The 25,083-nt window shown below is 34.9% G+C and overlaps 1 protein-coding gene across 1 annotated transcript in view; it reads right to left on the reverse strand.

Annotated features, from left to right (window-relative positions):
• Nucleotides 1-25,083, reverse strand: part of CFAP47 (cilia and flagella associated protein 47) — a 338,064-nt gene that overhangs the window by 46,452 nt on the left and 266,529 nt on the right. The window contains exon 57 of the mRNA XM_026846341.1: nucleotides 17,682-17,777. Coding sequence (XP_026702142.1) covers nucleotides 17,682-17,777 — 96 coding nt within the window. The remainder of the gene's footprint in view (nucleotides 1-17,681; nucleotides 17,778-25,083) is intronic.

Here is a 25,083-nt window from a genome sequence, read left to right on the forward strand (position 1 = left end):
ATATATATATATATATATATATATATATATATATATATATATGTAGGTCTCCAACAGGCTCTTGTAAGTGAATGGGATAAAATGATTGCTTAACACTGTGCCTTTTCCAAAGTTGTTTCCTTGACATAGTTTACAAACTTTTGAAACAGTCAGTTTAGCTATTATTCTCTGCTGTGAGTCACATTATATATGTTTCCCGAGTTATGTATTTTCATAGTCTTAATACTTATACTCTTCATCATTCGAGGTTTACAGGTTTCTGTAGTAAGGCAGCATTGAGCTCTGCACTGTTTTTTTGGTTTCTTAGCACTCAAGAGACCAAAGTTGGTAGGAAGAATCCCTCTTGAAAAATAACTTTTGCCCATTAATTTGACTTGTGTCATAAACCAGTAGATCTGTGAATGACAGAACTCACACTGTGCTACATGTATTTCACAGCTAAATACTTCCCATAGTAGGAATATTGTTTCTACTGAAGAGAACACTTCTGTAATTCAGTAAATATGGTTTCTTTACTATTAAAAGGCTTTTTAGTGGCCTTACGAGGCAGGGTCTAAGGATCTGGCTTGGCATAAATTGATTTTAGCTTCTTTCATTTATGATAGTAATTGTTTAGCCATCGTGTTTGGTTTAGGATATTTTGAGTTTATAGAGATATGAGTAAACATCTGTGCAGACTGAATTATCTATGATACTAGAATAAAAAAATTGTTTGCAAGAGTGTAAACACAGGATGTTATCAGACATCCAAAACTCTAAACACAAATCACAACGGTCACTACATGAATACAATCTTGTTAAATCAGTTTAGATAAAGCAGAGAATAGAAAACTGAATAATTGAGAACCAGTAAAGAGAAAGTTCACTTATGCAGACTCTGTTAAGATAATGCATAAAAGTAAATCCGGCCAGATCCCAAAACTGTTGAGGAATGAACACTTTACTAGCCCCCCAAGCTAAGAAGTTGTGGCATTGAGAGGCCTCTGACATCCCCATCCAACCTCTGCCCCTGGGAAGGACTGATGCTGTTAAGTTTATGACCCAGAGGGACACCAGAAAAACAGGGCAGATAATAGGAAAAGTCTTCTGTGTAACAATTTTAACTATGTTAACAGAGGTTCTCCTGTGTTATTGTTGACTATGAATGGTAGCAACTGGGCTAACAATAACTTTTATTAACCTGTCAAATTAGACATCAAGAATGTTTTTGCTCCACTTATGTACCCTCTTGCCCACCATGTTCTATGTGCAATGTCCTAAAACCCAACATGTGGCAATGCCAGCCTCAATGTTAACCCCTGAAACCTGTCAGTAGATAATCTCTAGATTCAAACATTCTAAAGAAATTACTTACACCTATTATTCAACCTGAAAATAAAAGAAATCAAGCTTATACATGGTTAAGCTCCTACCTACAAAGCAGAAGAGCAAATAAAATACAAAAGACAATTCTAGATTACACTCAAAATTCTTAGGTGGAACGAAGGATTTCAGAGCTGAGGGTTCAGTCTTTACATGAACTATTCTAAAAGGTGTCCCCTTCACCAAAACATTTCCCCCACTCACAGCTTTACAGATTGAATTTCTTTGTCCTTGTCCTTATAGGTAAAATACTCAAAGGTTGGACAGAATATTGCTGCAACGTAACTGAAATATTTGGGTTTTGGCTAAGAGCTGATATCTTCAGAAAATATCCTCAAGGCTTGAGACCTCTACTGCCCTCAAGTTACTTCTCTCTATAGAAGCTTTGTTTCACAATTTTGACTAGTTTCTTTCTCTATGACAGAAAAATAAACATTTCAAAATCCTTGTTCTACCGTGTTTCCTATACTACACATATAAATATCAGCTCCAAAACAGTTCTATTTGCTTATTTGGTTTTAGATGTACTGTGGGCTCTCTACAGACATAGCATATGATGCATTAACAACAACAGATAACTTGGTACTTAAACCAAGCAGTCTTCTCTTCGGAATGCTACCCATGAGTTCAATATGTTTCTTCTGGCATAATGACAGTGAAAAACACAAAACAAAAATCATGCACCCTGAAAACAAGGTTTCAGGACTCAGTTTATAAAACTACGTGTTGGAAAAGAAAATTCCTCAGAGAAGACAAAGAACCTTCATTTCTTTTACATTTATTAGCAAGTCATTTTGATTACTTCCTTGGTTCAGGAAAAAATGAAGTCAAATAACGGCCTGAATATCACTGCTGTTGGATTTATTAGTTCTAGGACTGAGCAATGATTTAACTGCAGTGGCTTCATACAGAGGGCAGAAAATCATATGTCCATCATGACAATTTAAGGAATACATCTTATGTTCTGTTATCATGGTCACGCAAAACCTGCTCCAGAGTTTATCAAGACTATCGCAGAACAGTAATTTGTTCCTTGAGGAAGTAAAGGGAAAAACATCAGCAATATCCTCTAGCAAGAAACTATGTTGAGCTGTCAAGCGCCTTTCTACTTCAAAGACATTTTTGATTTTTATAGCCAAACTGGTAATTCACACAGACTAGTTCTTTTGTTAACAATGCTTTCTGACAGAACCCATACATACTGTATGTACATGTCTTAGGTCTGCAAGTCTCAAACTACAAAATAATTTCTTTTTCAAGCTCTGAAAATTCTCACGTCTACACAATATCATGTTTTACTGTCAGTGTGGTCTCACATGCTATTTATGTACATCTCTGCTACTCAGTCATAGCACGTAAGGACACATCAGTTTAGATATATCTTCAGAAATATTTAACCCTACTTAAAAGATCTGGCACATCTTGGATCAGTTAATGTGGCACATAGCTACTCACCTGTCAGACTCGGGTACAGATAGAAATCATATTTAAATTTTAATAAAACTTCGTTAGTCTCAATAATATTTTATTCCCTGAATTCCTGTGGTTAATAAGATATTTATTACTATTCTCCTGGTTTCCTGAGCAGTAACTGAAATGTGGCATGAGCTTCTAGCCATAAAGACAATTAGAAGTTCTTGGCTGGGGATTGTGCATTGCTTCCTGTTGTGTGAACAAGGTTAAAGTTAACCCTCTAGTCCTAATTTAAAACAAATTGTAGTCAGTATTCTAAAAATCCAATAAATATATGAATTGGTGGCTTCTTAAATTCAGAGAGGATTAGAGAGTGATACACTTGGAGACCTCCAGAAAGAGAAGAAAAGGACAAAATGCTTAGAACAGACATGTCAGAAATCAACTGAACTGGAAAAACTTGCTATGGTAGAATATTAAAAAAATCAAGTAAAGTAGCCCAGTAGAGAGAGGGAAGATGCCACTAAAGCTGGGAATAAGCTATTCTGAAAGGGATCAAGAAGCCAAATTACTTGACAGTGTCAAAATGATTCTGAATCATACTGACACAGAAGACAGGCTTTGGATGACTCAATGGTCAATGGGAGCTGCAGTGTTTCTGAACAGAGGTGCAGACCCTGAACATCTGTGTGAATCCAGAAATGAAAATAATTTGTAATCCACAAGACGACTACCAACATCAACATTTTCATATGAAATACAAAACAAATATCTACAATTTATCTTTTACTTATTTTTGTACAAACAGCTCATTTTTAGTTTTTAGTGAAAGACAAGTTATTTTTGTTTTGATTCAGGAAGGAAAAAAAATTATCACCATTGCTGATTCTTTTAAAAAACTTAGTTGAAATACAGTAGTGAATAAAACTACATGAAAACAACACCTTTCAGGAATAGGAAGGAGACATTTTAGGTCAGTAACTGTAACTTCCACTGACAATAACTTGTGGTGAGATAACTGGAAATGAAAATTTTCATGGAAGTGACTTAATTATCCATTTTTAAATCTGTCAAAATGAGAAGCAGATAGTCTTCAAATCTAAGGCATTTTGCTTTTCCATATGTTTGAGAACAGTCTCTAAAGCAGCTTAATGCATAAGTGATTTTCAGTCAAAAGTTGAACAAATGTAGGGACAAAGCTTTTCCCAATAGCTGTTTGTCATAGGCATCAACTGAAGAAAAGGTGAAGGAAAAAATCCTTGCATATAAAGATGACAGTAAACTGATCTTCACAAACTGTCATTTGGTATCAACTTAAAGAAAAAAAAAAAAAAAGAAAAGGTTTATTTTGCGATATATGGCAACAAGAAGTTAGAGAAAAGGTTAGAAGAGTTAAAAAAAAAATAGTTAATTTTTCCTACAATCTGTATCTTTTTCTGAGGGAATATATTGAATCTCCAAATTTAATTTCATTATTAGAAATCTTCCTTTTGTAAAAAGACTAATGATCATAAAACTTAAAAGAAAATTATGATTCTTTAGAGGCAGACTGCAACAGTTATGTACAAAGAAAAGAAAGCTTGTACAATCCATATCTATTGACAGTACTTGATTTATTGCCCTTGCTCATCCTGAAGTAGTAAAAGGATAAGCAAAATAATATAATGGAAATTCTGAAAATGTTAATTCAGAAATTTCAATGTATCATTTGCTATTTTTCATTGAGCCAATACAAGCATTTTTAAATAATGTTTACCTACCCAGAACTATGCAGAGGTTTAAAATTTTTCTTCACTGCTAAACATTTCAGTCATTGTCATCATCTAACTTGACCTAAATACACAGGATTTCTCAGAACTCATTTGAAAAAAATCAAGGTTCAGTGTCAATAACTCTTCTGGAACAAGAGAGCTTAATTAGAAAAAACTCATCTGCTTGATTTAAAATTTGCCAGTGATAGTGAATCCTCCATATTTCCTTGAGAATTGTTCTGAGAGTTAATTAAGCTCATTGATAAAAACAAGTTTCATTTTACATTTGGCTACTGAATAACATTGACCTGTTTTCAGTCCCTTCTTGTGAGAGTCAACACTCTTCATTACAGGCATTCTGTTTTTTAGTGAGATAGAACAAATGAATTACCACCAAAATTCTTTTTGGTCCGGTAAATAATTTGGAATCGCTGAATCTCTCACTCTCATCTAGAATCATTTAATCATGCTTGTATTGCAAAGATGAACAACACCTGTAGAAGGCAACACAGGCTAACTAACATTGTATACTAGATGGAGGGACTCTTAAGTAAATAGGCTCCATGAAGTTTGAAAAAACCCTGCATTTCTCTAATCAATAACAAGAAGAGGTACCAAAAAGTAGGGAAAAAAGAATTTCCACTTAATTCAGAGATGGAAGAACTAGGTAAATCTGTGGATACAAGAAACAGAACATAGAAATTCATTCTTGATCTGGAAAAGAGACAAATCACTGAGAAAAGACTACTGGTGATTTTACACTTGAAGAGATGTAAAGCAAGCTGGAAAGGTCAAGATCATCCAACATTTCCTCAACAGCTACTAACATGCTATTATGTTGTGTATTGTGGTCTTGCACTATTGTGTGTGATAAAACTGAATTGCTTGTTTGTGCATGTAGAAAATTTAATGTGTTATTCATACAGGTCTGAATAAGTTCTTTTCAACAACAAGCTTATTTTCTTATTTAAGAGAAAAGATTGTATACAATGGCTAGAAAAATGGAACTGTAACAGCCTCTAACAGGACTCATACAATTCAGCTTGTGTTTTCTGCTGGTTGTACATAGTAGAGGTAATAAAAACGGTAGCAAACCTCAGGGATTAGCCTACATTATTGGTATTCATTGTCAGAGAGACAGTGCTACCCATAATTAATAGATACAAATTCTTATGGGCTACTAACTTTTGTTTTATCTTAATATCTGTATGAAGAAGAAAAAGATTTAATTTATAAGGGATTTTCAGTGCTTGCGAAGCAATCAGATGAAAGACAATTCAACCTCAAAAGTTGTTGTAATACTATAGTTTTCACATCAATGTACAAAACAAAGATATTTAATGTTAGCACAAGCAGGCAAACAAGGCAATCACAAAACATGGTTTGCATTTAATAAATTCATCTATTACAGAAAACTCTCATATGTTAACTAGACTGAGTTTCACACCTTAAAGAGGAAGTTAATAGTTCTAATTTACAGATAAAAGAAACTGAGTCACATCTGGAAGTTTTATGGACTTCTAGACAGTTGAATGGAATAATTTGCATTCTAAGTCTCCTTTTAGACTTTGTATGAAAATTATTTTTCAAAAGTTTTACCAAACGGCTATTAGAAAAGAGGATCTGCTTGCCTTTCAAGCCTCTAGGTTTTATCCTGAAACAGTCATGGCTTCATATGGGAAAGCTTTAGTGCACGTATACCTCTGTATTAATTTTAACCCAGAGAAACAATGTTAAATACCTTCCCTCAAGTAAGTGGAGATTTTTGAAAATAAAATTATCAAGTATCTTAACAACATGCAAGGGCGGGAAGTACTTAAGTATCAGTGCACTTTCATTACCTAGTCAAATTTTAAAGGTTATAGCTATTTTTGCAAATACAGGTTTCACCTAAAATTAACATATTAACAGTAATATCAGAAATGTCAAATCCTTAGGTAAAATATCCTAGCAAGAAGTGTCCCAGAAAGTCGAACACTATTCCAGCTTTGTTCTTATAAGCCTTTAAATGTGTCATCACAAAAGATACTACTGTGCAAAGCAAGAAATTTCCCTCCACGCAGCAGCAGATGATACTAGACCAAGTGACTATGACTGTAATAAAGCATTGTATGTATGTTCTTAACATAAACTCTAATGTCCAGTGAAGAATTCTGTGTTGCATGCTTCATTGACTGTGAGAAATTACTCCTTGTAATATAAAGGTCATGATTCAAACACTTTTCACCTATTTGTAACATAAATCTTTGTTCTGTATTTCCCTAAGAATACCCAAATTATGTCTGATACTTAATATTAAAATCCACTCTCTTGACTTACATACTATGATTTATGGGCAGGATAAGCATCACATTAAAATAGAGGCAAAGACTGAGTTACAGTTAAAGTACACCCTTCTCTTTCACACACAGCAAACACAGCAGTAGTGCCCACACTTTTTTTCCTGGGTTGGTTTGGGTTTTGGGTGTGTTTTTTTTTAGTTTGTTATCAGTGATGCATTTAAAGAAATAAATATTGCTTAAACCTAAATATTACTGTAAGATTCAAGATCATTACTAATGTTGATTACTGAAGGCATCAACCTGATCTTCATGTAAACAGGAAGGGTTTCAACATAAATACTGTGAAAGCTGAAAATAGGGTTCTGTATGCATCAAAGGTAGAAGAGAAAAATAAATCAGTTTTTACTGAGTCTTATATGAAGAGGAAAGAGGTACTAGTGATACACATTCTTTAGCAAATATACTCAGGCAGGTACAATCCCAGTGGCTTTATCAAATCAAAATAGTCCCTGCCTAATCATTCAGGCTTTGTGACAGAAAAGTAAATCAGGGAACGCAATTCTCCCTGGTTACTGAAAGGTATAAATTTTTAATAAGAATGTGAATAATTTATTATCTCCCCCATAAAAAAATATTTTGAATAATTTGTTAATCTTAGTAATATTATGACAAAATATCTAGGGAAGAGAATTAAAGCAGCGGAGTACTAAGGATATGATGTTCATTTTAATTAAATTATTCCTCTCCTACAGAGAACAATTTTAAAGACCCCATTTGTTAAGAACTGCAGTTACAGTATTATTGATCCAGGTTATATCTTGTGAACAAGGAAAAATATATATATTTTGAGGTGAACATATAGATATTGGCATACTAAAGTATTTATCAAAATAATTAAACACACAAATAATCCCACCTCAATTCACACCACAGCATGCCTAACATACACATTTACATTTCCTGTAATTTCAGTGCAACTGAAGCAGATGCTTAAATTTAAATTCTTTGCTATTTATGGGTTGTCTTACACACCTGAAATTAAACATACTCAGATACGCTACTGAATCAGGAACACCATCCATCAGTCAGAACTGAACAAACCAAATGCATTTTTCCCTATCATGGATAATTGCCCTGACTTCTGAATGCAATTGTTAGCAGTTATTATCTCAATTTATTACATACCCTACTGCGGAGCCAAACATATTATTTAAATGCGTATAAAACTTATTATGGGATGCTTAGGGGAGAGAACACAGGAGGGAAAAGAGAAAGACCAAAGTAGATGAGGGAGGAACAAGCACAGGAGAATAAAGGTAAAAGAGAATAAAAGATGCCAATCATGTAAACAGGGTGCTGGCCAGTAAAACTGTCTGACAATGCCTCAGGTTTGACCACTATCATATACTGTGTTGTTCATCTTTGTAATACAGACACCTGTGTAACATACCAGGCGCTGTGCTACAACACACTAAATTCCAAAAGAGACTCCAGACACATCCCTGCTGTTCACAGTCCCTCAATATAGCACTTACACTGAGTACCAAGGGTTTGCAATAAACTCTTAAAGTTGTCTTCTAAATACCTGTGTCCAGTGACTCCTCACACTGGCACTGGAGCCTGGACTTCTAAGAACCCTGCTGCTACTTTGGATGAGAAAAAAAGGGTCAGAGCAGGGATCATCATACTGAAATAGATATATGAAAAGTTTAACGCTTGGGAAATAAAACTTTTTAAATTAAGCTGAAGTACACAATGCTCCTGCAGGCTAGTTAAATCAAATTTTGATTAAGAAAAACCTTAAGGGTTCACTGGCTTTAAAGCGTGAGCCACTATATTGAGAATTCTGCTACCACTGTGTTCGAAAATTGTTTAACTACTGAATGCCTAGTATATAGAATTTTACTTTTCCTTGGCTTTTGACTTGTATGAGACCCATTCTTTATTGGCCAAAAGGAAAAAAAAAATATAAATCAATAAAAACATTTTTCAAAAAAGTTCTAGAAAAACTTAATGTAGGAAGAAAAAAAAGAACATTAATTCAACAGTGTAATTATCAAGCACTCTTAAAGCATAAAACATCAAGCTTGAAAGCTCAGTTTCAATATTGCCTTCTAGCATTCACGTTTTAAAATAAAATCTGTGCCCCAGACAGTTACTTAATATTTAAATTGTCTTTTCTCTCCTGGATAAATTATAGTAATTAAAAGAAAAAAAAAAAAGGACATTAAGTTCAAACCAACTAGCGCTTCTTTCCCTCAGCTTCTCAGATCATCTTGTGAAAAACATCAGATTTTATCATGATCTGCTGACTCTAAAAGTTCTTGTCCATAAGGTTCAATTTCTTTCCTACAGATATGTCCTTATTTAAAAAAACAATATATCAATGTCATGTTTTCAAGAACTGTATAATTGTTTTCAGCCCCTTAAGAAAGAAGATCTGTGTAATTGTTCCATCTTTCCATACATTTTGTTATTAATATAAATACCAGTAGGGCAGGTTGATTCGTGGGGTTTTCTTTTGGGTTGTTTTTGTTTTGGGTTGTTTGGGTTTTTTTTTTGGGGGGGGGTTGTTTTTGGTTTGGGTTTTTTTTGGGGAGGGGGGCACGCAGCATTTAACTTTTTCAGTCTTCTGTCCACTTTCAGCAAAGTTGGACAAGAATCTCCAACACTCCAATGCTTTGTGGAACTCAATAGCTGGATAGAGAAAGTCAACTTAAAAACACAAATGAAGAAAAATTACAGCAGACTCAACAGTCATTCTCAGTTAGAAAATTACTAGCTGGTTTGGGGAAGGGAGGAAACTTAGTCTTCAGTGTATATTTGGGGTGGAGCATGGATGTGGAAGGGTCTTGCACAGATGAATTAACGGGGAACAGAGACATGCTGTTCCAGGAGCAGAGGAAGATAGGCAAAATGAATATAAGACAGAAGTCTAGAATACCAAGCTTCTTTAGTTCAGCTGCTCAATAAACAACTTTGTGATACTGCTGGTAACTTCCCCACTGTGCATGTGTGGCTGGAAACAGATTACTTTTTATAGACAATTTAGAGCTAGACATAGATTTACTGATTAGTTTACAGGATGAAACAAATCTGTGTCATTGGAGTTTTCACTGGGTTTATTACCTAAACAGGTAAAGACTAGAAGCAAGAAACAGGAAAAGGAAAGGGGAGAAAGTAAGGAGTTCTGTCTTATTCAAGGACGCATTCTGGCTCCTTCTTGTCCATCCACAGCTGTTATCAAATAGATTAGCAGCAATATGCTATTCTAAGACCGAATTAATTATCTTTTCATTTTTTAGCTCTATTGAAATTGAAGGAGATAATTTCTTATCAAGTTCTAAAACACAGTAGATATTTTTAAATGGAGAAATAGGCTAAGATAATGTGAAATAACAGCCTCCCCTGAGGCTAATTTGCATAGTTTAAATGCTCTGAAGTGCTATACTCTGGATGTTCAGTAACAAATCATGAGATTCTGATGAAACCTACTGCATGGTCTAGCTTAAATCTGAGGCAATTATAGCTTGAGAATCTGCTTTCCATGATAAATCTGCATGGGAAGTCTTATGTGGATTTGCATGAGGCTATGAAAAAGTTGGGTTTCTGATGCCTTCCATTCTTTTACTTGCATCCTGAATATCTTTTGTTCCTCTCTCTCCTTTCACAACATCAGGAGAGCATGCTGAAGTAGATAAATAACTTCTGTATATAGTCAAGGGAATACTGTTTTCCTTCAACTCAAGGGATTGTTTACAAAAGAACAGTAAGAGACACTTTCTGCTTTTTCTTACAGTGCTGCCTTTCACTTCATTAACTTTATTTCACTAAAACAGTTGCTTGGGTTTCCAGAAACATAAAGATATGTCCACAGCATATAATTTGTAAAAAAGTAAAACTCAATGGCAAAAAGAGTACATATAACAGGCCCCATAAATATATGTAAAATATGGCCTGAAGATATTTCACAGAAGTACAAAGAAAAATCTTTAAGGTTTATTGCTTATTGTATTGGAATATTTCATGTTTTGATGTACCAATATACCAAGCACACTTGTTTCAGTGCTGAAAAGCACATCACTCATTAACACTATAATTCCCACTGCCTGTAACTAGACTTTCCTGTAAGAATACTTTTGAGCACAAATTCCCCAACTATTCATTCACATGGCCAGTTCGCAGAGTTCCCTAAAACATGACACAAAAATGTCTGTGCTGATTACTGATTTTCTCCACGTGAGGAGTCTGTGAGGAGTCTTAGATGTGCTGTGGCTTTAGAAAGCTCTCCAAGGCTTCCCATGCTGACAGTAGAGACAACCTGCACTCCAGAATGCCACGAGCTGGAATGCATTGACTTTGTCAGCATATCTCTCTGGAGATAAATATGCCTTAGACTGCATCACTCATGTTGCCATGTCATGTCTCACTACTGACACCCTCTTTTAAAAAAGCCTATTTCTCTGCCAGCTAGAGCATGGGAACACCACTCTCTTATAATGGTTTCACCTGGTTGAGAGAGGTAAACCAGGGTGATTCAGCAATCATGAAACTGCAATGCACATGAGGTAGGAAGGGGTCCCACATCTTCCCTTCTGCTGCAAATCTCACAAAGCAAATCTTCATCTGTAGAAGCTTCTGAGTGCCATGATGGCACTTTAGAGATAACAGAATAAGCAAAAATGCTAGCTGAAGGTTTAAACAAGGCAACAGTCATACAGATAGGCCAAAGATGACCAAGAAGAAAAGTCATTCTGTCTTGCATACACTGTGTTCAAGAAGGCTGCTATTTTCTGGTGGGCATAAGTTCTTCAAATGCATATGTCATCTTCAGAGTAGCAGTTCACCTGCCTATGATGCAAAGCCTAATTAGGCACAGCACAACTTTGAAATGATTTTACTGAGAAAATTGGTAGAGAATATACCTAAGCCTTGCAAGATAGGAAAGGTAAAAACATAAGTAAAATGGTAGTAGCAGCTCAAGGACTCAGTAAGAAACTACTGAAATGAAATATAAAAACTCTATGAAAAGAATGCAAAGAATCAGAAGGTTGGAACTCAGCAACATCACGGATCAACCTATTCCAAGAAGGAGTGGAGGCTGACCTGTCCCCAGATGACTGATGACAATGTGGGCAGCAAAGATACATCCCATGTCCCACTGGGAATACTGACCTTATTAATACTTAGCCTAGCAGTTTGTTAGTCCCAGTTATCTATCTACTGCATGTTGAGCCGATAAAACAAAGCTGTGTATTCTAAAACTGCATAAATCCTGCTTGCAAAGTCTCTTTGTGTACAGTAAAAGATACACACCCCAAAAGTGATCCAGTGAGGAAGGAATATCATAACCCCAAGGTGGAGGACAGGTAGGTCTCTCACTCAAAGGATGATTCCAGTGAAGATGATATCACAATATTCTCGTGAAGCTCCTGGTTGACAGACCACCACCTCTAAGGGACCTCCATCAGTCAGGGACAATCCACCAATTTACAGTGAGATACAGCCTGTCAGTAAACTTTCTCTGACAGACTGGTGATAAGGACATGTGGGCCATAAATTTTTCTACTAGGTATCCAACAACCAGTAACTTCCCATCTAGATACAGTCTGCAATCAGCCAGCCACTGTCCTATATTCATAGTAACATAGCGGAACTGGAGCTAAATCTGCCTTTGTGCACTGATTTGATCGAGGAGTTAACCCTGGACCCTCCCAGGAAGCCAGCCCTAACAGCATCTCAGGAGCAGGAACAGAATGAGAAGCAGGCTAAAAAACAGGAACACTAAAAGTCAAAACCTGGTCTACTAAACTGTGCCCTTTCCCAAAAAAAGAAAAACAGCAGAGTAGAAGGAAAAGGTGCGTTGCAGCCTTGTGAGCTGAGTGTAACTACACTTGAGGAACAGTATCAGTCGGAGCCACTGATGGTTGTCTTCAGAAGAGTGCCTGCCTCCTCCTTGCCTTCATTCCTTTGATGTCATTCCTTGTCCATCTATGAGGAAACCTACCTACCAGTCCCACGCTCCTAGACATGAAGAGTCAGACAGATGTCTGACACCTACCTGCAAAGTCGTCTGCATAAGTGGTACCCAGTCTTGAAGCAGTTAACATACCCATGACACAGCATGCTATAGAGCTATTTGGTCAGTAAAAAGGAAAGCAGGGGAAGAGAAAGCTCAAACCAACAGCTTCAACAGTAAGTTTCAGAGCAGCCCAGGTTCAATTCAAACTGCTCTACCTAGTTTTACATAATTTTCAAATTGTTTTCCTAAATTAGGTGCTAAAATTCATTATTATTTATTATGGCCACTATGTAATAAAAAAGTAATCTCTCTGCATTCAAGTTTAAAATCCTCCTCACAAATAAATCTATACTAGAAGTTATTTACACTATCTAGAAGATGTTAAAGAAAACCTAAACAGGAAATCATGAACTTTGTTTTTCCATATGCCAGCATCTACACCATGGGCTTTAGAGGTCACTCTCACTGACAGAGGCAGCTTTTGACTTGACTCTAGGCTGTACACTTCCTGAAAGAATCTTGTGTAGCACAAGTAATTGTGTACCACAGCTTATGAACTACTCATATTTTGAACAGTTTTGCTCAGAAAAGTGAAACTTGATAGTTTCTAAAGGGGAAAATTCAGGGAGGCAATAACACTAATGAAAGAAAAACAAAAACAAAGAAAAGTAGTAGAAGTTCATCACAAGGAAGGAAGACTCAAATAGATAAGACAGAAAAATATGTAGACTAAGGAAGTTCAAAGGAAATCTGGCACCTGAATCCTCCAGCATTTCAATGGAACTCTAATTCCTTCAGTTTCCTTGTGAAAATGCATGCCAAACAAAAAGGAAATGTTGAATCTAAAACCTTGAAAAGGAGAAAGCCTTTTTTTTCTTCAAGTGAATCTCTTAATTATCCTAACACTTCATTATTTCTTGCAGTGAGGTCTCTCTGTGTGTGACCACTTCAGTTAATTTCATTATTAATAACTGTTTATAAAGATAAAAATAGGATAGTATTGCATACGTACCTGGTCATTCAGTCTTTTTATTGTTTGAATGTCCCTTTCCTACAGGATCCATTATATGAATATTGACTACTTCCTGACACAACCTCTGATGTAAGTTATAAAGTGTAAAATTGTTTGTTTGTCATGAGTGACCAAACCATGGTCACAGAATGCAGTTAAAACATGGAAGAAGAAAGAGGGCTTAACGTTTTCCAACAACTTTTCCAAATAGTATGCTAGAATGGAGAAGTATTTCTCATAACTCTTTTTTAGCTCTTCAAGTCATTTGGTGATAATCAAAGCATTATAAAAAAGATGGAGTCTTCCTAGGAGCTAAGACAACCAGGAAAATCAAGTATGTTAGTTTCATTATTTTTCAGCAAAAAAAAAAAAAAAAGACTAACAAAAACCCACAGTTTCTACACGCAGAATTACTGAAAGAAAAAAGATGGAAATAAGTATAGAATTAAAGGATGAAGTCTTGAAATGTACCATTTTGAGGAAATGGCCTGAGGACCTGACCAAAATTTATGTCATTTCATAGGTGAAATTAGTTTAAAAGCCATATTATCCACAATCATAGTGGACTGTGCATGACATAAAAAGTACATTAAAATGCTTTCTAAAATATTGTTGAATAAAGTATGAATCTATAATAGCAACGTGCTTCCAAAGTACACACACAGAATTTTAATATATCAAATCTGATGGCCAAAGTGGTTTAACACTGAAGGCAGCTTTTTGGAAAATGTCTCTCTAACAGTGTATATATTTATTGAATATATTTTATCTTTTCTTCGTAAGTGCTTGGGAAAGTTAATAAATACATGTATTTTACACTAAAGCAAAGTCAGACTGCAAAATTGAATAGCTAATCATAGACATCTCAGTAAAAAGGGAAAAGAGATGAACGTGGAACAGTTGAAATGACAGTTTTAAAACATAGAAGTTTCTAAATATAAAACTTGCGCTAAATTGTGGAGAGGGATATCCAAAAAAACAGGTTCAGCTAACTGTCCCATTTACTGTTCTTGCTTGATAGTAACCCACGTTGTTCACAACAGACAGGCTTACTGACCACCTGGACATCAGCTAAGCCATAAAATGCAATGACTGGAGGTTGAAAGCAAAACGAGATCACAGCTTCAGTATTAGGACCAGGTGAAGTAATGAAGTCTGTGTTACTGGGAACAGTACAAAGCAGCCCAAAAGACTTATGTTGCTACTGAGAAGCCAAGACAGGAAAAAGGATACTCTACCATGAGAAAATTTCACAGCATGGCTAGTATTTTGGATTTTTGTAAAAGTACAATGAAAAATTATTCCAAGATTCTCAGCCTATCTCACTATTTTTTTAATTTCTCCCTTCAGTTTTTAAAGTCAGAGGAAAAAAACAAGTAATTAATTAGCAGTAAGCAAAGTTTTTCCACAAGCATAAATTTTACTCACAAAATGATCTAGCAGTCATATTCCATTAAGTCTACTAATATTTTGTTCCAGCACATTTTCAAAGTATTCTTTCCTCATTGGGAACACTGGTAAAGCAGTAACACCTGCATCTAATCCACACTTCATCTACTGTTAAGTGTAGGGAAAAAGGAGTACTGAGTCTTTCCATAAAAATTCTTGACATGCTTCCTGTCCCCGACTTGTGAATGAGACCAGTTGAAAAAAAATGCCTGCATTGACCCATTTTATGGCCTCCCAACAATGGAGAACGGGCTGCAGAATCCTCAGAAGAAAAGATTTACATCATGAAAATATTTTAAAAATAAAAGAAAAAGTAGTGGAAAGTATAATTTGTAAAGATTGCTTTCCTGCTCTAATATTTCTGTCAAGTGATTACTCTGTCAGTTTTACTATGTACATGAATTAGATTGTTTTGGACAGTTTCTTACTGCTTCTATGAAAGAAATAAATGTAAACTCATGACAACAGTTATAACTTTTATATATGCCCATGTAAAATGTACATATAGAAAATTATATGATGTCCAGATCAATTCTTCCATCTTCTTTTTCTTCTAAATCTTTCTATCTGTATCACCCAGAAATATTGTTGAGGCATAGGAAACTTCAAGGAGATAAAACAAAAACAGCTCCTTGCTGGAAACAGCAAGGTCTGCAACATCCTTTACAAAAATAAAGGTGTGGCAAGTACATATTCAGGAAAATCACAGTATGTGGCAAATTTTTGAATGAAATTGAAAACAAGTCACCCTCATTTCATTTTTCTAACCCAGGTCTTTGAGATAAATACTATTTCTTCAAGAAACATGGCATGGCTTATTCTGGTATCTATAGTAACATTAAACAGACACTCATATATGTTTGTGCAGGATCCTAACAAGGAAGATTATTTTGTTTGGTAAAAGATTTAAGATAATTTATCTGTGTGTTTTGAAATTAGAAAGCATATCTGAGAAGTAATTATAGAAAGAATTATTAGGAAAAATATTTAAATATTGTGTATAAATACAGAAATCAACCTATCTCCTATACTTCAGCAGTTAGTAATTTGTAATGATTAAAATACTCTAATTTTATGGTAATCCAAGCTTTACTATACCTCTGGATAAATCAAATAAAACAATTGCTATCATACATAAGTCATAAATCAATTTCGGTAAAATTACAACACTAAAGGCAAGTCACTCCTATCTCAGATCAGATGTGACCAGCAATGTCACCTAAAACTTAATTATAAAAGTAAAACCAAATAGCTTAATTCTTTCCATATCATTCAGGTTTATAGCTTCTATATTTTATTGTCACATTTGAAATGATCAGGAACAGCATAAGAAAATACAGAAAACAATTTGCAACAGAAAAACTATCTTAGAAGAAAAAAAATGTTGAAAGGACTGTCAAGCCTGAAGAGAAAGTTAAGCATATCTAGAACCAAATAATGGTGAAGTTTATTTCATATTTTGCTTTCTGTTAATTCAGTAAAAAGTAAAAGCAGTTATAAATGCTTAACTCTTATTTTTGGAATTTCTTACCTGCTCCTTTTCTCCTTAACTGATGCTTTAAACTAGATTTTATTTTAAAAAGAAATTTATTAGCAATTATATTTTTTCCTTTCTGGTACTTCAGGTTTTAGGAAACTGACTTGTTGCACTATAAATTGATAAAATAAGTAGTGATAATGGTTTAAATATATTTAAAAGATTATTTTTCAAGTGTACTCATTTGCACTTATTACAAAAACATAATTTATCATTTAAAAAAGCTATTAAGTAGCCTTTCAATTTAAATTGAATTATTAATTTTAACAATTGATGCTTTTCTATCTTGTATTTCATAAACATTTTTATAGTAGTGTTGCTTATCTTGACAGTCCTAAAAAACAACTATATTTACTTGGATTTAATCTCTTAATTCAAAATCATTCCTAGGAATATGTCAAGACTGCATTACTATATTGGTTCATTCACCCTTTTTATTTCATACTCATAGCTCTTATTATAAGGTCAGGTTGCATTCCTCTTGTTTCTTTTACACATACCATCACTTTGACATCACACATGACATTTGTGCATGAAAATAAGACATTATTTATAAAAGAAATCTGATTTCAAAAGTCCAAGAAAATCGTTGCAGGGTTGAGGAAAAATAATTGTCAAAAATGAACAGTTCACACTTCAGAGGAACTTTACTGGATGTACCTCTGGTTATTACTTATTTATTTTGAGTAAAACAAACTTACTTCACTGACATGGGGCTAATTCTTGTTTCCATAAGGAGGCAGATTCAAAACATCATTGAAATACCAAATTTTATACACACTCTAGATTTCAGGGACCATAAAAGATCACAGCTTGTAAAAAAATTCAAAGTAAAACTCAAGAAATTAAATACCTTGTGACTGTTTAAGCAGAAGATGGAAAACAGATTCCTCATCTGTGGACTTGAATAGGACAGATGCACTGACATGACAACTGGACTGCTCCTGATCTAAAAAAAAAAAAAGTAAAAAAATCATTCATGGAAACTCATTTTTAAGTCAAAATTGATGGAGATATTTCCCTAATTTAACATCTTTATAGAAAGAGCTTTTCAAAAGTATATTCTCAAATGGGAGTGCATGGGCCTTTTTTTCCCCCCTTTGCTTAAATGTTCTCTCCGTATTTTTCTCATTATGATGACCCTAAATATAATATGGAGTTCTTCTTAAATAGATTTATTATAAGATAACTTACCATCAAGAAAAACCAAAGGTTTGGGGTTTTGTTTTTTGGTTTGGGTTTTTGTTTTTTTTGGTTTTTTTTAGTTAAATAACATAGACTTTAGAAAATAAACTGATTTCAGGATTTAAAAAAAATCAAATGGCCCAGAAAGCCCATGGTGATACAAAACTTGTAAAAGAAAAAGTGTGAGAGAAGGGGTTCAGGACTAGCCATATTGCAAGTTGCAGACAAGAATTACTTTCTTTATGACAAATTAGCAGATCAACTAACAGATTACTTCATAGAGACAGAAGATTTAGACATTATTTTGAATGCTTCCACTGATTACTGTCAATGTTGTGGATAAATGAAAAATTAAATTTAAAAAATGGTTTGAAGCCCAATTTTATAAACAGATTTTGGAGCTGTTCCAGTAGTCAAAGGTGTCTTGTTGAAAGAATTGATACTTTCAGGAAATGCCTTGTAGGAAATATATCTAGCAGTTAACTCCAGTAATCTAAGCCCAATACATGGACTATATCCGAATAAAGTGTCATATTAAAGGGTAGTAGCACTGAATGATGAACTGCTGACAGCAAGATATGATACACAGGAATGCATCAAACAGCCAGGGGAATACTGTCTTTTGGGGTTATGGAACAAAATTAAAATAGCTTTAAGGAACTTAATGAGCAAAAATGTTTAGGAAGGCAAAGAAAAGCTGGAATTCCTGGAAATTCCTGGAAATAAACTTCTTGCTTCTTGTGAGAAGAGAAACAGTCTCAAAATTATTTCATCTCAGGAACAAAGTTTCAGGTTTTGGAAACCAGCTTAGAGGTTCAAAATGAAATTTGCAGTCCATGGGGAATTAATGAACTGAAGCGCCCTTTCCAAATATTAAAAAGATGGGTGCGTAAGAAAAGCCTACGCAACCATTTTAATGTATCAGTAAAGCAACTATATTGCTGTCTTTCTTGACCTGAGATAATGCAATGGCAGAAATGAGGGTATTGTGAAAGCTTTCCCTATATTGCTAATTATTCTGAAGGAATTCTTTTTTTTTTTTTTGTCAGTGATGCAAACAAAAACTGTGAATTACCCCTACTGAATGAGTTTTCAAAAGTTTAAAATATCAGTTATTTATTTTTTCGTTGTATCTATCTACATGTTCAGCTAAAAAGTAATTTTCACAAAACTAGTTAACTAACCTCTGGAAATACTTTTTTTTTTTTCTCTGAAAAATAATTTCACTGTATAAAATTAAAAGCACTAGATTAGGCTTTAGGATGTTTCAAAAAGGCAAAAATGCATTTGTCAGTTCAGAAGTGCATTTATATATTGCACCTTTTTTTTTTAATTGGTAGCTAACATCATGGTTTGAATTATGCTAAAATCAGCAAAAATGATGTTAGCATTTGTATTCTAAACTGATTATCCACATCCAAAGCTGATTGGATAATAGATTTCTCCACATTTCTATTCCTTTGTTCTAACACTGACTTAAAAATATGCAATAATACTTCTGTCCAATGTATTTGCCTGAAAGAAAAATAACTTAGTAGCAGACTTGTCTTTGAGCATTTAGTTGAGCTACATAATAAAGTCAGACAAAGCAGTTTGAAAACATTTTGCAATGCACATTTAAAAAGCGGCTATCCTAGTTTTGGAAGTCTTTGTATGGAAAAAGATATGGACAAGCTACTATAATTATTGGAAATAAGGTAAATTTTAATAATCAACAATGAGACATTAATTTTAATATGACTGTGCACACACCTTTACCAAAAGCAATCTTATACACTGCCACAGATATCAGTTTTGATAACGCAGATAACACTGGATGCAAGAGGAAAGAATACTTCCCTTATCCAATTCCTAATTACCACTGTAGCTTTAATCTTTTATTTAATTATGGCCCTTCAAACTTAAAGTGAGTATCTTCTAAAAAACAGTTGCAGTTTTTTCCTGAAACTTCAAAATACATTTGACTTATTGAAAACATGAAATTAAATTATCCGTGTGAACCAAAATAAAGCATTATAGGTATTACCATACCACTAATACTTAGGGACAATTCATTTACAGGTGAACTCTATGGAATCTGGTTTACGCTGGAGACTTCTGTAGTATCAATTTTTTATATCAGCTGAGTCGATTCCATAAAAGATTAGTAGAAATATTATATAGTGGTATTTACAGAAGAGCAGTAACACTCAACTTTAAACAGTTGAACTAGTACAAATGGTCGCTGAACCACCTGTAGCAAGAGTTTGCATATTCTGCAGCTAAAATCATTGGGTCACATTGGGGAAAAATCACCTGCTGCCAAACAGACATTACTCCCATGAGTAATCTTAATGTAGCTATGAATGCTTATATTTATAAGAGCTGCAGATTTAAGCCACATATACGTATCTAAATCCCAGGAAGAAAACTCATTGCTATTAAATTCAGTGAAAAACCACCAAGTTTTAGGAGGTCCAAGATTTCATCCCTTCATCACAAATTATGGTATGTTGGATAGTTTTACTTGTGCTATAATTATCCAAAATAAAGGACTGTTTGTGCTACAATATCAGTCAAAATTCATAGAAAGAATAATTTCTGAGGAATAATGCTCTTGGGTTTGACAAAGCTTCAGAAATGCAAATAACAGCTTCAGAAATGCTCCAGATATGACAATTCCCAATTAATTTCTATTTTAATTCCTGAGCTGTGCAATTCTAAACATAATTTCACATCTATCTAGGGCAGAAACTGTCTATGGAATTACTTGATAACAAGATACAGATAACTTCTGTAATTTTCTTTAAGCATTAAGTAAATCTATAAATGTTGATGTTTATTGCTTGTACACTTTAATTGAGATGCCCTATTTTCATTGCTGCCTTTTCTAACTCTTAAGAAGGGGCACATGGTCTGAAACACAATTTTTAAAGATCAAGATTAATCAAACATTTCACTACTTTCTGTTGATTTCTCCATTCTACCCTCTCTCCGGCCTCGAATAACACCACCAATGAGCATGAGGAGTCCAGCGCAAGATTTAATAAAGGAAGGCATTTCAAAAACTTGCTTGTTTTAATGCTAAAATACCAGTTACAAGGTTTCAAAATGATAGTAGTTTGGGATTTTTATTACTAAACCTAGAGTTTTAAGTGCTGTTCTCAGAGATGGATTCAACTTCCGTGAATTCGAGTTACCTGCTGTCAGGGTCATTTTACTCTTTGGATGAACATTTTTTCAGGAAAAAACAGGTTTAAAGATGACTAAGCTGTTATTCTTTAAGGAATACATTACATCTACTTTCTATTTCAAGCTAAAATGTCTGTGTTTAATTCAGATGGAAGTTTACTATTGTATGTCTGAAGCAATATTACTATCATTCTTAATCACTATCATTCCTAATTAGCTTGTACTTTCACATGTGTATTCTTGCTCTGCTACAAGCAATCCTAGGACAGAAATAAGATCTTTGTGACAGAATACATTAAGTGTAGATCATCACAAAATGGGTAAGAGATCAAATCTTCTCCATAAGTTAAGACTGTAAATGGTCTTGAAATAACGTTCAGTTTTGGACATCTCATTAAACTGATACAAGATAAACAGGGGAAAAAAAAAAAAAAAAAAAAAAAAGGAAATTTGTGTAAGAGCAAGTTCAGAACAATCAAAGTTCAGTTCTTGGTATGAAAGGAAATGTACTAGAAATATATATTAGGATAACTTTCTCACTAGACTGATTAGCCTTGTGGGAGGCAAACTCATTCTTAATATTGAAAAAAACAAGTTAATTAGCTTTTACTGTACACTGGGCTAATATTCTGCATTGCTATGGCATACACAGTATCAAAGTTAGTATATTCAAATACTATTTGCTTCTTTTTCATGTAAACTATGTCTTGAGAACATGAAAGTTCAAATTATTTCCCAGGGTATGTAAGGGTCAGAAATACTAAGCTGAAGCTGTGCATCTATGACTTTGCTTATAAGACTAAATTTCTCCTCTTCTGGAAAGAAGCAAATAGGAACTACAGTAAATATTCCTACAGAGAGAAAATCATAGCAGGCACAGCCACATGTAAAGACAGCTTGAATGCATAACTCAACTCTCTTATTAGGATTAAAAACAAACAAACATTATTTACAGGTCACCAGCAGCAACTGAATTAGAAAACTAACATCGCATGTTAAGCTGATTAACAAATTCAAGACGACTTTTAAAGGACTAGTATGGGTTTACTTCCATGAAGATCACAGTACTCTTTTTTTTTCCCAAATAAAACTTTTCATAATTCCACAGATCACAGAAACATTAGATGATCATCATCATGTCAGATCTACTGATGTGTAAAGAAAAATGAAGACTAAAATCATCTGATGCTTAAAAACCAACATCAGTCTTTCACTGTCTAAACCAGTTGCCTCTGCACTGTCTCTATTACTGGGACAAGTTAGTGTTCTATAGTTAGAAAGATGACTATGTTTTAACTAAAATACTTAAACAATGTAGGTTCTACTAATGTTTCTCAGAACATCACAATTCATTAGGTTTTACTATCAATATTTAAGCTCTATAAATAATTTCTGATAAAATTGCATTGTGGATGTTTGATTGTTCTTTTCCTTTATTTTGTGAATAGTACATTAGATTAGCTTTTTTACAAATAATACTTAGTAGTATTAGAGAACTAAACTGTGCTATCTGGCACAGATTTATGCTTAACAAACAAAGCCATTTTCTTCTCTTAATTGCCTTTGTTGTATCAATCAGAATACCAGCTCACACTTTACACTAGAATAAAGCATGCTGTACTCCATGAGGTGCAATGGGAAACCTTCATACCACACACACCTGCACTTCAGAAGATTATATAATCTGTTACTTCCTCATTAAATAGGGTGGGCTGCACAGCAGTAATTCACAGTGCTTCTATAAGTGTCTGAGCTAAGATAAGCACAAAGGGTATATGGAATGAGAAGGGAAAATACAAAAGCTTAACATTTTAGAAGGAAAATTGCATTACTAACAGTGTAAGAGTTCACTTATCTTCAGCTGCTCCAGGGATGATGAGTTGATGAACAAGACCAATTCAAAAAAGAGGTATACCAATAATTTATCAAGGTACCTCTGGACTGAAGTTCTATAATACATCATGTCAGCCACTTCCCCTAATTTACATGGCACTCTCTGTCATCATCCATGTCATTAGTAATACAGGTCCCAGTGCTGACTCCTGTGGTACTACACTCATTATCAGCCAGCAGTTGACTGTCAAGATGTTGATCACTATCATTTGAGACCAATAGTTCAGCCAAGTTTTCAACCCACTCAGCAGTCTGTTCATCAGCTCCAGACTTCCTTAGCTTCCAAACAAGAATGCTACAGTAAACAGTGACGAAAGTCTTACTAAAGAATGGCATGTTACATCCACCACTTCTTCATTTGCCTAATAACTCATTTCCATACAGAAGGCATTCACATTAGTCAATCATGATTTGCACTTAACAAATCCATTCAACTACTCCTGATTGCCTTCTTGACCTTCATGTGCTTGGAAAAGGACTGCAAGAGGATGTGTAATTCATGGGCTACAGACTGCAAAAGGGCTGAAGTGAGACCGTACAACCTACTGCTCCCTCAGTCTTCCTTCTATCATTTTTAAAAGAAGGAAATAACATGGCCTTTTCCCAGTCAACAGAAACATCTCTTGAACAGCATGAATTTTCATAGAGAACCACAGCCTCACAATCACATTGGCCAGCTCTTCTATCACTCTGTGAACTTCATCCGGTCTTGTGTTGCTGTATGGATCCAGCTGCTCTAAGTCCAAAGCCTATTTCTCCCCTACGAGCTGCCTATCTCCCTTTCAAACCAAGTCAGTACATGCTACTTTGGGATGAAGTTTTGCTTGAAAAAAAAAAAAAAAAAAAAAAAAGAGCACTTGTTTTGCCAATTATTAGGCCTAGCATAAAGGACACAGCCAGCATAAAGATGAACCAATAACCAAATTGTATTTGGTACAAAAGGGGCAGTACATGGGTGAGCGCTGGGGGTACAAACAAGTCAGATTATACAGAATTGACATCAATCCCACTGACCCCAACAACAACACCACACAACCAACAATGGGTGGAATAAATGGTGAAATGCAGTTTCCCATAGAAGGGACAGGAGACAACCAAGTCAACAAGCCAAATACATAAGACCAAGGAAGTCACATACTGAATCGCTACACAGCCCACATTTACAAAGGCCAGACCTGACTGGAGCCCAGTTCCAGGGAGGCAGGAGGTCCTTCCCCAACAGGGAACTCTGCACAGTGCATCCACCTCACAGACAGACACTGCCCTTCCTGCAAGTGGTCCCAGCTTTTATCCCTAAGTGGGACACCTGACCCTTGTTTACTTAATGCAGGACACCTGGGGCTCATTTACCCCATGGCTCTCCCTGCAAGGCCGGCCCCACCCTGGAGAGAAGCCTAAGGGCAAATTCACCCCCTCTTTGGGAAGGGCTGTGGGAATCACCCATATGTCAACCTTAACTTGGGGCTCGGGGTTGAAACCCCAGCATTTCATCACTTCATCCTTTTCTGCATTGTCTATAACTAGCTGATTCCCTGCCATCCATCAATCAACCTATCTGCATTTTCCCTAAGATTCATTATGCAACTAGCGTACCTTTAGAACCCCTTCTTGTAAGACTCTACTTTCCCTGTTAGTCTTCACACCTGATGGGTTTTGGCCTTCCTGATTTTTTTGTTGATTATGCTCATGGTACTTTTATATCCACCTTTTGTGACCTCTTCTTCCTTCCGCCTTATCTAGAGTAGTACAGGGAATACATTATTGCCACTGCTAACAACAGGCTATGGGGGCTTTATATTAAGTCAACAGTGCAAAACATCAGGGGCTTGTCACACCTTGTATGCACTTGACCTATTTTAGCTGTAACAGCACATAGCCGAAGTGTAACTGTTGCCTTATTTGTTTTTCAGCTTCAGCTTAGTGATGTATAATTTTGTGGTAATAACCTAAAGAATCATAGAATATATGGTAAAGACCTAACAAAATGAAGGGGTCATTGTGGAACT

Source organism: Athene cunicularia, assembly GCF_003259725.1.
Source record: "Athene cunicularia isolate RWA chromosome 1 unlocalized genomic scaffold, athCun1 chr1_part1, whole genome shotgun sequence".
In the NCBI taxonomy this organism is placed as follows: Eukaryota; Metazoa; Chordata; class Aves; order Strigiformes; family Strigidae; genus Athene; species Athene cunicularia.